Raw genomic sequence first — 14467 nt, forward strand, 5'->3', positions numbered from 1 at the left:
TCTTCCTCCTTGTTCCCGTGGTGCTTCAAGCTACCGCTCATCTCCATGCCGAAACAGCTCACCTTGCGATGACGGGCGTGGGGCCCACTGCTGGCATCGGGCCCCCCGCCTGTTCAGGGGCCCCATAGCGGCAGAGCAGAGAGATCACGCGCCGATACAGTTACAGTAGCAAAGCTCCAGGTGAGCACCGGGCCCCCTCTGCCCCCCAGTAGCTACGCTACTAACCAGGAGGTATCACAAACAAAGCAGCTTTATTTAAAATGACATACCAAGAGGAAACAAAACCTGCAGTTTCAAAAATGCGATAAAAACGTAACGAAAACCATGCGGGTAACCTAATTGACCTAATAGTTGCAGAAATGCTTCAGAAAATCTATAGCATCAAAAACTTACCAAATATTCATTATGGGACCGTAGCCCAATAAGGACCTTTCAAAATGCTTTAGACTTCCCTAGCCTAAACTACATCTGCGTGCTCTAGACTATAGTTGGTACAGGTTCCCTATATCTTTTGCTTTTTAAGTTTTTTACATTTTGAGGCCATCTGTATTTTACATCTCCTTACATCTCACTTATTTTCTCTTGTATATCAGCGAGTTCAGGATGAATGTGAAGGAATTGGAGAGTTTTGTACTTTTGACTATAAACCAGTCTGTGGATCTGATGCTGTCACCTATCCCAATAAATGCACTTTCTGCAATGCTAAGAAAAGGTGAGTTTTAGAAGTATCATATCAACCATTGCCAATGCTATAAAGTATGATAGTCTATCAAAAACTATATGGTGTTGTCTTCTGCTCAGACAATACCTTTTTAAATACAGTATTTCTCACTGTAAAATAAAAATAGTATGTACTCCCCTCCCTTACCAGTGCCATTCCAGCGATGATGGCGCCGTGTCTGCTGAGGCTCGCATGACATTGGCTGCGGTGTTCACAAGGCATAATAATCAGCGGTCGCTAATGGACACCTTCGTATCGCGGATGTCCAAAGGAAGTGTCAGAACTGCAGCCCGCTAGTGACCGCTGATTGGTATGCCATGTAAACATTGCAGCAAATGTCATGCAAACCCTGGGAAACCTGGCGCCAACATTGCTGGCACCAGGTGTGAATATCTGATACTTTAGTACTGATAAAGAGACATAGTGCAGAATAGATTACATACAACACATATATATCTATAGCATAAGAATGGTGCTTTGTTTGAAGTACAGGGTGGGCCATTTATATGGATACACCTAAATAAAATGGGAATGGTTGTTGATATCAACTTCCTGTTTCTGACACTTTTCAAGATGGGTGGTGACCATGGCAGCCATTTTGAAATCAGCCATATTGCATCCAACTTTATTTTTTCCAATGGGAAAAGGGTCATGTGACACATCAAACTTATTGAGAATTTGACAAGAAAAACAATGGTGTGCTTAGTTAACATTATTCTTTCATGAGTTATTTACAAGTATATGCCTGTGCTAGCATTTCTTCTGATGTGTTGCTATCAGTGTGTCAAGAGTGGGAGAAGAGGGTTGCATTGACAATCCAACACAATGGGCAGCACCTTGAACACATTTCATAAGTGGTCATAAACTTGTAAATAACTCATGAAAGAATAAAGTTACATTAAAACCAAGCACACCATTGTGTTTCTTGTGAAATTCTCAATAAGTTTGATGTATCACATGACCCTCTTCCCAGTGGCCCACCCTGTATTCTTACTGGCGTGTATTGTCTATGCACTGGTGCTGTAACATTAGGGACTGATGTTATGTAAGCATAGCGGGAACTGCAACAGTACGTGCATAAAATACCACATCCTAGATATCACTGTGTGAAATATTCTAGCTGCAAATCTTTATTCATTGCATAGTGGAATCTGATGAGAACAATATAAATTAAAAATGATCAATGTAAATCAAAATTAATATCACATGGAGGTCTGGATTTGGAATAATACTCAAAATCAAAGTGGACAATCAAATTGCAAGCTGATCCAACTTCAGTAGAAATGCCTAAAGACAAGAAAATGATGCTCAGTAGTGTGTGTGTTCTCCTCGTCCTTCTATGACCTTCCTACAACACCTGGGCATGCTCCTGATGAGGCAGTAGATGTTTTCCTGAGGGAACTCTTCCTAGACCTGGAATTAAGCGTCAGTTAACTCCTGGACAGTCTGTGGTGTAACGTGTCATTGGTGCTGTCACGATATGGTATGAAATATCATAAGTAGTTCTCTTGCTAGCCTGCGTGGGCTAAGCCGCCCTTCTTGGAGTAACAGTTTGTAGCTGCCAATTCCTGGCTTTCCTTCTCAGAAAGTGTGGGGGAGTTTTATTGCCGAATGGAATTTACGACTGGCATTTCCTGTGTAAGCTCTTGTTCAGCTATGTGAAGTAGAAACTTCAAAATTCCTGAAAGATTCTTTGTTTAGTTTTTGTTAGATATTAGGCAAACGATTTAAGCTAGAAATACGAAAATATATATTCTTATCCTCACTCGGTGTATTTACCCATCCCTTGAAACTCGGGCTTCTAACTCCGTCTGGTAAAGAAGTAGGGTTTTCTCTGTAAATATGTATCCCAGATAGGACATATTTGATCTCATTAGAATGCTCACGTTAATCCGAGATGAATGATAGGTTGAGTCTGACTCTGTCATGTTTTGTAGCAAAGTTATAGCAAGTAGATAAATTTAAGATTGAAGTACTCAGAATGTAGAGAGAGGAGGGTCTGGATAAGCCAGCCCTTCTGTGATGTCAAAGCCTTGAAGGTATTAAGTTGTGGCAGGCTCCCCAGCTCAGTCCTTCTGCTGGATTTCTTCTTCTGGACTTCTTGTCCTATTGTCCTGGAAGAGCTGAGTACATCCCATGGACTGGGATGTATGGAAACTGCACTAGCCTGGGTTGCCTGTCATGCGTTGAACATGTGAGTGATACTTTTCTCATTTAAACCCTGTTTATTTCAAAATTACCATTGTACATATTTGCAATTGTCTCATTTATAACATCTTTATAAAATATTTTTGATAAAGCACTGCCTAATTTTTTATGGGATATAATATTATATATTAGTCCGTTCTCCTGTTCTAAACCGTACCCTAAGTCTCTTGAAGGGAAAATACGCTACTGTTACTGTTGTGTTGGGTTAGCTTCGGACCCGTTTAATCGAAGCTGGTGGCAGCGAGAGTGTGCTGACTTTTGGGGGTTATGCTGAAGCGACTGCGGCATTGCTAATTATTGTTCCTGCCTGAGTGGGAGTAGTTATCGCGTCGCTGCAGCGTGCCCAATAGCCAGTACATAGCAGGCAGCCTTTCTGGCGACTAATTACCCAGGGTGCAGTACCTAATCTGACCTGAGAGTAAGGGGGCGACAGAGAGCTGTAAGTGTTAAGTGGAACTGTAAGCGGGATATACATAAATCCCTGCAGTTTGTGGTATATTGAAAGCAGTGGGATACCTAGAATAAGCCCCTGCTGTAAGCTAAGAGGTCAATAGCCTTGTGTGTGGTTTTTCATCACATCGTGGAGTGGAGGGATAACTAAGATAAGCCCCCCTGCACATGTGATAGCCGTCTGTTGGCCTAAAGTCACCTCAATCCGTGACGTAGGGGTGACGGTCACGACGTGAATCCTGACCCATTGGTGACAGCGGTCAGGGGAATCGTGACAATTGGGGGACATATTTACAGAGAAAACCCTACTTCTTTACCAGACGGAGTTAGAAGCCCGAGTTTCAAGGGATGGGTAAATACACCGAGTGAGGATAAGAATATATATTTTCGTATTTCTAGCTTAAATCGTTTGCCTAATATCTAACAAAAACTAAACAAAGAATCTTTCAGGAATTTTGAAGTTTCTACTTCACATAGCTGAACAAGAGCTTACACAGGAAATGCCAGTCGTAAATTCCATTCGGCAATAAAACTCCCCCACACTCTCTGAGAAGGAAAGCCAGGAATTGGCAGCTACAAACTGTTACTCCAAGAAGGGCGGCTTAGCCCACGCAGGCTAGCAAGAGAACTACTTATGATATTTCATACCATATCGTGACACCTCCCCCTTTTGGTGTGCGCTAGGGAGGCAGTACCCCACGGTATGCCTTCATGGGCACCACAGTAGGTTCACCCTGGCGGGAGAGTCCATCTGCATTCCCATGCTCTTTGCCCGTTTTGTGTTCCATGGTGAAGTCAAACTGCTGAAGGGCAAGGCTCCAGCGTAGCAACCTGCCGTTGGTTCCACACATGGTGTTTAGCCAGCGCAGAGGGTCGTGGTCGGTCACCACAGTGAAGGGGTGACCGTACAAGTAGGGCTGCAAGCGCTGCAGGGCCCAGACTATGGCCAGGCACTCCTTCTCGATGGTGGAGTAGGCCACTTCCCTCGGCAAAAGTTTCCAGCTCAGGTATAACACGGGGTGCTCTTGGTCCTCCGAGTCAACCTGGCTGAGTACAGCACCAAGGCCAAACTCGCTGGCGTCGGTCTGCACCAAGAACGGTCGACTGCTGTCGACTGCTTTCAACACAGGGGCGTTGCACAGTGCGGTTTTCAACGCCTGGAAGGCCCCCTCACAGCCATCTGTCCAGTTGACAATGTGTGGTAGCTTCTTCCTGGTGAGGTCCGTCAAAGGTTTTGCCAGGCTACTATAGTGCTTTACGAAGCGCCTATAGTACCCTGCAGTGCCCAAGAAGGACATCACCTGTTTCTTGGTCACAGGAGTGGGCCAGTTCACGATCACTCCCACTTTGTCAGGCTCTGGCTTCAGGGTGTTCCCGCCTACCCGGTGCCCCAGGTAGTGTACCTCCCTCATGCCCATCTGACACTTTCCCGGCTCAATAGTCAGTCCTGCTTGGTGAATTCGCCTGAGCACCTCCTCGAGATGCTGCAGGTGTTCCTCCCAGGAGGAACTGAAGATGGCAATGTCATCCAAGTACGCCACGGCGTACTTCTCCAGTCCCTGAAGCAGGAGGTTGACCATCCGCTGGAAAGTGGCAGGGGCATTCTTCATGCCGAAGGGCATGACCGTGGACTCGTACAGTCCAAAGGGTGTGATAAAGGCGGACTTCTCCTGCGCCTCGGGGCTCAGGGGAATCTGCCAGTATCCTCGACTCAGATCCATTATTGTTAGGTATTTTGCGCCAGCTAATTTCTCAAGCAGCTCCTCGATGCGCGGCATGGGGTGCGCGTCAGAGGCTGTAATGGCGTTGAGCCCCCTGTAGTCCACGCAGAACCGGGTGGTCCGGTCCTTCTTTGGCACGAGAACTACAGGTGAGGCCCACGCACTCTTTGACCGTCGAATCACCCCCAGCTGTAACATCTCATCGATCTCTTGGCGCATAATCTGCTGCACCTGGTCAGAGATTCGATAGGGTGTTCGCCGTAGTGGGGCGTGATTCCCGGTGTCCACATCGTGGACTGCTAACTCAGTCCTCCCAGGTCGGTTGGAGAACACGACCCGGAAGGGTTCCAGTGTGGTTTGCAACTGCACCCGCTGGGGTTCAGTTAACGAGGCGCTTACCTCCATATCCTCGATGGACCCATTGGCCTTGGCTTGGGCCAGCAAGTCCAGGAGGGTGTCTTCCTCACCGTCTTCGGGCAAGCTGTAGGACGAAAGGTTCACGTTCGTGATGAGCCTTCATCATGTTGACGTGAAAGGCCTTTCGCCTACCCCGAGCATGGTCAAGCGTGACCACGTAAGTGACCGGGTTGAGCTGTTGGTGGACGACGTACGGGCCCTCCCAGGCTGCCTGAAGCTTATCCGTTGGTACAGGGACCAGCACCCACACCTTTTGACCTACGTGGTAGGTCCGCTCCCGGGCGTTCTGGTCGTACCAGTGCTTCTGATCAGCCTGAGCCTGCGTCATGTTGTCATGCACCAACTGCGTCAAGGTCTGCATCTTGTCACGGAAGCGCATGACATACTCCACTATGGACACTTCAGAAGGGTTCGGCTCCTCTTCCCAGGATTCTCTTACCAACCCAAGGGGTCCCCGGACTCGCCTGCCGTACAGGAGCTCGAAGGGGGAAAACCCCGTCGAGGCCTGCGGAACCTCTCGGTAAGCGAACAGCAGGTGTGGGAGATACTGCTCCCAGTCGCGCCCTTGAGTCTCAACCAGCATGCGTAGCATCTGTTTGAGGGTACCATTGAAGCGTTCACACAAGCCATTGGTCTGTGGGTGATACGCACTCGATACCAGGTGCTTCACCTGCATTCTCTTACAGAGAGCCTCCATTAGGCGAGACATAAATTGGGTCCCTTGATTAGTAAGCATTTCCCTGGGAAACCCTACACGTGAAAAGATAGCCAACAGGGCATCCTCCACCTTATCTGCCCTAGTTGACGACAGAGCTACTGCCTCTGGGTACCGGGTAGCGTAGTCTACCACAGTAAGGATGTATTGCTTTCCAGAGCTGCTGGGGACGGCCAGCGGGCCCACAATGTCCACCGCGATCCTCTGGAAAGGCTCCTCTATCACTGGCAAAGGGATCAGGGGAGCCTTAAGAGCAGGCCCCGCCTTCCCCACTCTTTGACAAGTGATACAGGAGCGGCAGTAGTTTGACACATCTGTCCCCATCTTAGGCCAATAGAAGTGTTGAGACAGCCGGGCCTTAGTTTTGCTGATCCCCAAGTGTCCAGCTAGCGGGATCTCATGGGCAATCCGCAACAACTCACCCCGGAATTGCTGCGGGACGACCAGCTGTCTTTCCCTCAACCACTCCTTTTGTGATTCTCCGGGTACTGTCTCCCGGTACAACCTTCCTTGTTCCCAGAACACCTTCTCCTTATCAGCCTCGGAAAAGTGCGTCCCGGCAAGTTGTCTCAAACTCTCTAGGCTCGCATCTGTGTGCAGAGCGGCCTGAAACTCCTGGCTAGGGGAAGCCAAAAGCGACGTCAGGGCCCCTTCCCCACGGGAACCCTCTTGGACCTGCTCTGGGTCCACCTCTGGTTCAGTCACAGTAATGACTGAGGAGGGTCCGGAAGGCCGACAGTTATCTGCGTTCCGGGCACTCTGACTGCGGGTGACAGCAGCTACGTAGGCTGTCTCCCCGGGGATTTCTAAAGACCCATCAGCCGGCGCTGCTATGGGCTCTACCTCCCCATCCACCCCCAACACTCCAGGGGCAGTGCTACTTATGGGCCAGTTACCTTCCTCGGTGGCACTGGTCACTTTCATGGCATCACCTTCCTCATGGTTCCCATGCATCTCCCCATTTCCTGTAGCACCGACACTTGTCCCTGCTAGGGGTTCCTCAGCCATCTCACTTCGCAGAGCGACGTGGCTGGGCACGCCTGTACCTATGGACACATTAACCTTCACAGAAAAATCATTATCAGGTTCAGCTGGCACAGGTACAACATTTTCACCATCAATCCTAGGAAAAAAATGGTTAATAGATGCATCATTACACGATAAAGCCTGATCAGGTAACACATGCGATTTCCCATCATCATCATCATCAGGGTTAACTTTACCCTCATTAGTAGATTGGGGAGGGATATCAGTGACGTAGTGGGAAACCAACCTCCCCAAATCAGTCCCCAACAAAACATCAGTGGGCAAATTATCAGACAGCCCCACTTCCTTCACCCCGCTCCCGGCACCCCAATCAATAAAAACCCGGGCCATCGGTAAGGGACAGCTGATGCCCCCAATCCCAGTGACAGTTAGGGTTTTCCCCGGAATGATTTCTTCAGGGGCCGCCAGTTCGGGTCGGATGAGGGTTCGTTCAGCCCCGGTGTCCTTGAGGCCTGTCGCAACATGGCCTCCCACAGTGACGTGCTGTACATTGTCACACACCCTCCCAACCACACCACCCACCAAAAGAACTGCTGCATTAGGCCCTGGGGCCTTGGCTGGGGTGTTCTTCTGCTTGGCTGGGCAGTAGGTACTGATATGACCAGTCTGATTGCAGGTGAAACACTTGCGAGGTTCGGTGGTAGGTCTGGTGTTGTTGGCCACAGGGCCAGGACCTCTGGTGTGTTGGCTGGCAGGGGTACTGGCGTTGGTTGCAGGCTTACCCCCTCTCCAGCTGGTGGTGACTGGCTTCCGCACTTCCGATCTACGGTTGGCCTCATAGGCATCGGCAATCTGCGCTGCTTTCGTCACGTCTTTGGGTTCTCTGTCCATCACGAACTGCCGCACCTCAGCTGGGCAAAGATGAAAGAACTGGTCTTTGATCATCAGGTCTCGCAGCTGTGCAAAGGTGGTCACTGACAGTCCTTGGGTCCACTGGTCAAAGTGGGTCCCCAGTCCATGCACCACATCACTGTAACTGTCGTGTGAGCCACGTTGGAGGGTCCGGAACTTTCTACGGTACACCTCGGGTGTAAGCTGGTACTTGGCTATCAGAGCCTGCTTGATGGCCTCATAGTCACCATCTTGTTCTTGAGGGAGGGCAGCAAATGCCTCCAGAGCTTTACCTCTCAGCCCTGGTGTCAGGTATCGGGCCCATTCATCTGTAGGCAGCCGGTACTGTCTGCAGGCTTTCTCAAAGGCCCGCAGAAAGGTGTCCAAGTCCCCGTCCTTCTCCATAACAGGAAAGTGATCGGGCCGGGGCTTAGGTATCTGAGCGCTGCTGGGCTCACGTCTCTGGGCGGTGGAGGGCATCCCCCCCTGCCGGAGCATCTCCAGTTCATGTTCTCGCTGGGCTTGGCGCTCGGCTCTCTCAGCCTCCCGCTCAACTCGCTCGGCCTCTCGCTCGGCTCGCTCCTGGTATTGCTGGATCAGCTGCAGACGCCTCTCTAGGTCATCTGCGGAGCATTGTTGCAGAGCCAGCTGCAGGAGGAGGTCTGCACCCCCCTGGTTGCCAGTAGGGCCCGTATTCAGTGGTTGGACCTCTGCTGCAGCACCATGTTCGCTTGTGCTGGCTTCTGCGGCCTCTGGGCTCTGTGGCCTGGCTTGGTCTGCTTCAAATTGCACCAGTTCAGCGACCATTTGAGCCTTGGTCTTGCCCTGGGGGTTCAGGCCATGGCACGTGCATATCCCAGCAAGAAAGTCCTTCTTCTGCTGGTTGTACCAGGCTTCCCCTTTCGCAGCCATGGTTGCCAAATAAAAGATAGGATAGAAAAATTAAGAGAAAGGGAAGGGATAATTACCAGTACGCAATTGTCTCACAACTAAAAAGCACTGAGTTCGTTCTCCAAACTTATTTGCGCAGAGTCCTCGCAAGAACTTTCTGCAAGTTTTTAGTGAGAGGAATGATTACTCAAACCAAATCACTAATGCTCTAAGATATCCCACCGCTGCCACCAATTGTCACGATTCCCCTGACCGCTGTCACCAATGGGTCAGGATTCACGTCGTGACCGTCACCCCTACGTCACGGATTGAGGTGACTTTAGGCCAACAGACGGCTATCACATGTGCAGGGGGGCTTATCTTAGTTATCCCTCCACTCCACGATGTGATGAAAAACCACACACAAGGCTATTGACCTCTTAGCTTACAGCAGGGGCTTATTCTAGGTATCCCACTGCTTTCAATATACCACAAACTGCAGGGATTTATGTATATTCCGCTTACAGTTCCACTTAACACTTGCAGCTCTCTGTCGCCCCCTTACTCTCAGGTCAGATTAGGTACTGCACCCTGGGTAATTAGTCGCCAGAAAGGCTGCCTGCTATGTACTGGCTATTGGGCACGCTGCAGCGACGCGATAACTACTCCCACTCAGGCAGGAACAATAATTAGCAATGCCGCTGTCGCTTCAGCATAACCCCCAAAAGTCAGCACACTCTCGCTGCCACCAGCTTCGATTAAACGGGTCCGAAGCTAACCCAACACAACAGTAACAGTAGCGTATTTTCCCTTCAAGAGACTTAGGGTACGGTTTAGAACAGGAGAACGGACTAATATATAATATTATATCCCATAAAAAATTAGGCAGTGCTTTATCAAAAATATTTTATAAAGATGTTATAAATGAGACAATTGCAAATATGTACAATGGTAATTATGAAATAAACAGGGTTTAAATGAGAAAAGTATCACTCACATGTTCAACGCATGACAGGCAACCCAGGCTAGTGCAGTTTCCATACATCCCAGTCCATGGGATGTACTGAGCTCTTCCAGGACAATAGGACAAGAAGTCCAGAAGAAGAAATCCAGCAGAAGGACTGAGCTGGGGAGCCTGCCACAACTTAATACCTTCAAGGCTTTGACATCACAGAAGGGCTGGCTTATCCAGACCCTCCTCTCTCTACATTCTGAGTACTTCAATCTTAAATTTATCTACTTGCTATAACTTCGCTACAAAACACAGAGTCAGACTCAACCTATCATTCATCTCGGATTAACGTGAGCATTCTAATGAGATCAAATATGTCCTATCTGGGATACATATTTACAGAGAAAACCCTACTTCTTTACCAGACGAAGTTAGAAGCCCGAGTTTCAAGGGATGGGTAAATACACCGAGTGAGGATAAGAATATATATTTTCGTATTTCTAGCTTAAATCGTTTGCCTAATATCTAACAAAAACTAAACAAAGAATCTTTCAGGAATTTTGAAGTTTCTACTTCACATAGCTGAACAAGAGCTTACACAGGAAATGCCAGTCGTAAATTCCATTCGGCAATAAAACTCCCCCACACTCTCTGAGAAGGAAAGCCAGGAATTGGCAGCTACAAACTGTTACTCCAAGAAGGGGGGCTTAGCCCACGCAGGCTAGCAAGAGAACTACTTATGATATTTCATACCATATCGTGACGGTGCATAGAATGAAAATTGATGAACCAAATGTGCTCGATTAGATTCAAGTCTGGGGAGCGGGCAGGCCAGTCCATAGCATCAATACTGTTTTCCTACAGGTACTGCTGACTCACTTCAGCCACTTGTCATGCATTAAACAAGTCATGCATCACAAGGAACCCAAGGCTCACTACACCTGCATTTAGTCTCAGAATGGGTCTGAAGATCTCATCCCGGTGTCTAATGGCAGTCAGGGTACCTCTGCCAAGCATATGGAGGGCTGTGCGACTCTCCAAAGAAATGCCTCCATGACCCACTGCCATACTGGTCATACTGTAGGATGCAACAGGCAGTAGAACGTTCTCCATGGCATATCCAGACTCTGTCACATTTGTCATCTGTGTTCAGTGTGAACCTGCTCTCATCCATGAAGAGCACAGGGAGCCCATGTTAAATCTACCAATCTTAGTGTTCTCTAGCAAATGCCAATTGCCCTGCATAGTGTTGGGCTGTAAGCACAACACCCACTTTAGGACATCGGGCACTCATGCCACCATCATGGAGTCTTTCTGACAGTTTGAGCAGACAAATGATGATGAGGCAGTAAATGTTCTCCTGAGGGATCTCTTCCTAGACCTGGATTAAAGCGTCAGTCAACTCCTCGACAGTCTGTGGTGCAATATGTTGTGGATAGAACAAGAAATGATGAACCAAATGTGCTCGATTGGATTCAAGGGGGAACGGTTCTGGGGAACGGACAGGCCAGTCCATAGCATCAATGCCTTCATCCTGCAGGAACTGCTGACTCACTTCAGCCACATGAGGCCTAGCATTGTCATGCATCAGAAGGAACCCAGGGCTCACTACACCTGCATATAGTGTCACAATGGGTCTGAGGATCTCATCCGAGTATCTAATGGCAGTCAGGGTACCTCTGCCAAGCATATGGAGGACTGTGCGACTCTCCAATGAAATGCCTCTATGACCCACTGCCAAACCGGTCATACTGTAGGATGTTGCAGTCAGCAGATCGTTCTCCATGGCGTATCCAGACTCTGTCACATTTGACATCTGTGTTCAGTGTGAACCTGCTCTCATCCATGAAGAGCACAGGGAGACTATGTCAAATCTACCAATCTTAGTGTTCTCTAGCAAATGCCAATTGCCCTGCACAGTGTTGGGCTGTAAGCACAACACCCACTTTTGTACATCGGGCACTCATGCCACCATCATGGAGTCTGTTTCTGACAGTTTGAGCATACATATGGATATTAGAGGCCTGCTGTAGGTAATTTTGTATGGGTCTGGCACTGCTCCTCCTGTTCCTCCTTGCACAAAGGAAGAGGTTGCGATCCTGCTGCTTGGTTGATTCCCTCCTACAGCACCCTCCACATCTCTTGGTGTACTGGCCTGTCTTCTGGTATCTGCTGCATGCTCTGGACACTGTGCTGACAGGCACAGCTACCCTTCTTGCCACATCTTGCATTTATGTGCCATTCTTGAATAGCTGCACTGCCTGAGCAACATCTGTAAGTTGTAAACACCTCCTCATGCTACTGTCCCTCTAGGGGTGAAAGCAATGACAAAATGCAAAAGTAACCAAAACAGCCAAAAAGGATCAGAACAGAGAAATGGTCTGTGGTCACCCCTGCAGAACCACTCCTTTGTAGGGGTTGTCTTTCTAATTGCCTATCAATTCTGTTCCATGTGCACAACAGCAGGAGAAATTGATTCACAGTTGGCATTGCTTCGTAACTGGACAGGTTAATTTCACAGAAGTGTGACTGACTTGGAGTTATATTGTGTTGTTCACGTGTTCCCTTTATTTTTATTGAGCATTATTATTTGATATTTATTTTCATATGCATGTATGAATAGGTCCTAATGCTCGTTATAGAAGATAGCTCGGATTCATTTAAAGAGGTATTCTCATAATATTATATTGCTTTCTTTAATTAGACAGCTGGAAATAAGCACATTTTTGACTGGCTTGCTTTTTTATGTGCTAGTATTCTCCTGCTGTGATAGATGTTATCTTACATAGAGTTCAGCTTGTTTCCAAGGAGATTAGCCACTGGAGCTGAGTTAACTTCTAAGAACCCAGCCAGCTTTCAAAACCCATTAATTTTTAAAGAGCAGTCATATGAGCACCTCCTCAACTCTCGAGTTGCTATTATCAGCCCTGGATAATCAGAGTCCTCCAGGGCTCGACCTATTGCGGATTCCAGAGCACATTTTCTAATCACAGCTTTCACTTCTTGGAGTGCTTGTTCAATGGCTCTGTTTCCCAATATGTATCTGAATGTAGTCTCCGAACAAACCCTTGCAGACCATTCACTTGTTATAGGAGGACAGAGCTCCTGACCTGAACTGTCATTCAAGGAGGACCACACACCTCCCCCCCAGCATCCGTGAAGTAGGGAGACTTCAGAGTTATGAGTTGCTCAAGGGACACCTTCAGAATTTAACGGACTATGACCATGTATGAGCAGCGCATGGTCAGTAGGCTTCTGTAATTAGATGAAAACAATGAATCGTACATTCACTGACTGCACAGTCTCAAAATAGTTGTCAGCCATGTTCCTGTTAATAACATATACAGTGTCCAAATAAATAGTGACTGCAGTTTCAACAAACTACTGCATTTACCACACAGATAAACCATTGCAGCATTTTACACTAATGTAAATACTAACACAATTTTCCTGTTTTTATTTGCAGTAAATCTGGCCTACTGCTTGCATCCGAAGGAGAATGCCAACCAAAGGTTTATATTTTTATCTATATTTTCTATTAATATTTTCTATTGTACACAATACGTGTTAAAAGTTTATTCTGAAAATCACAAATTCTCCCCTATCCATAGTATAGGAGGAAACTTGCTGTTGGCTGGAGGTCTGGTTTCTGGGATCCCCCAGCAATCTTAGCACTCTGCAGCTCTGCCTTGAATGGATCGGATGCTTAGTCTCTGCTCCATTCATTGTAAATGGACCTGCTGTAAATAAGCAAGTACAGTGCTTGGCTTTCTCCTGCAGTCCCATGAACAATGAATGTAGTGGGGCTTCAGCACCTTTGCTCTATTCAAGGTAGGGCTGCAGATCTGGGTTCTCAGGGTTCCAGAACTCTGGTTTTGGATTTGATAGGGGATAACTTGGGATTTTGAGAATAAGCATTTAAGACCGTTACATTGTATAGTTACCGCTGACTAATCATGTCATACATGTCATTCGCTTTACAGACTGTAAATCATAGAGCTTGTAATGTAGATAATCCAAAATGACCTGCTATAATGCTGTCACCTCTTTAGTGTTATTCAAGAGGTTATGCAATTTAGTGCAATTAATATATCTTAGGGCTTGTGCACACAATCGATTATATCGGACAATTGCTACCTGTGGTTTTACCCATGATATTCTATGGGGTTGTGCATATATCTGACTTTGATCTGAGTGTCAAAATCGACAATGCAAGTCTATGGGTCTATGACTGACTGTCAGAATGGGGAGGGTGGACAAACTTTTTTTTTTTTTCCTCTACAGCTTCGAGAAAACTGATGCCGCTCTGATTAAACTCTCCTCACAGTCTGATCAGAATAATCGGACAGTTTTTTTCAGATGGAGATAAATCAGTCCGTCACCTACCTTTAGAACTATTTTGATGTATTGTATATGTGGTTGAAATTTTTGTGCAAATTTCAGTCTTAAACTAAGCCAACTAATAAATGTTGTAAAGTTGGAGTAGACAGTTTAATGATGCCAACATTTATGATCCAGTGTGAATTTAAGACTGT

General features: G+C 47.3%; 1 protein-coding gene across 1 annotated transcript in view; it reads left to right on the plus strand.

Moving 5' to 3' along the window:
* LOC138675711 (ovomucoid-like) overlaps nt 1–14467 on the plus strand; it is a 55859-nt gene that overhangs the window by 7925 nt on the left and 33467 nt on the right. Inside the window, exons 5-6 of the mRNA XM_069764173.1 lie at nt 594–712; nt 13399–13444. Of these exons, the coding sequence (XP_069620274.1) occupies nt 594–712; nt 13399–13444 (165 nt within the window). The remainder of the gene's footprint in view (nt 1–593; nt 713–13398; nt 13445–14467) is intronic.

Source organism: Ranitomeya imitator, chromosome 4, assembly GCF_032444005.1.
Source record: "Ranitomeya imitator isolate aRanImi1 chromosome 4, aRanImi1.pri, whole genome shotgun sequence".
NCBI lineage: Eukaryota > Metazoa > Chordata > Amphibia > Anura > Dendrobatidae > Ranitomeya > Ranitomeya imitator.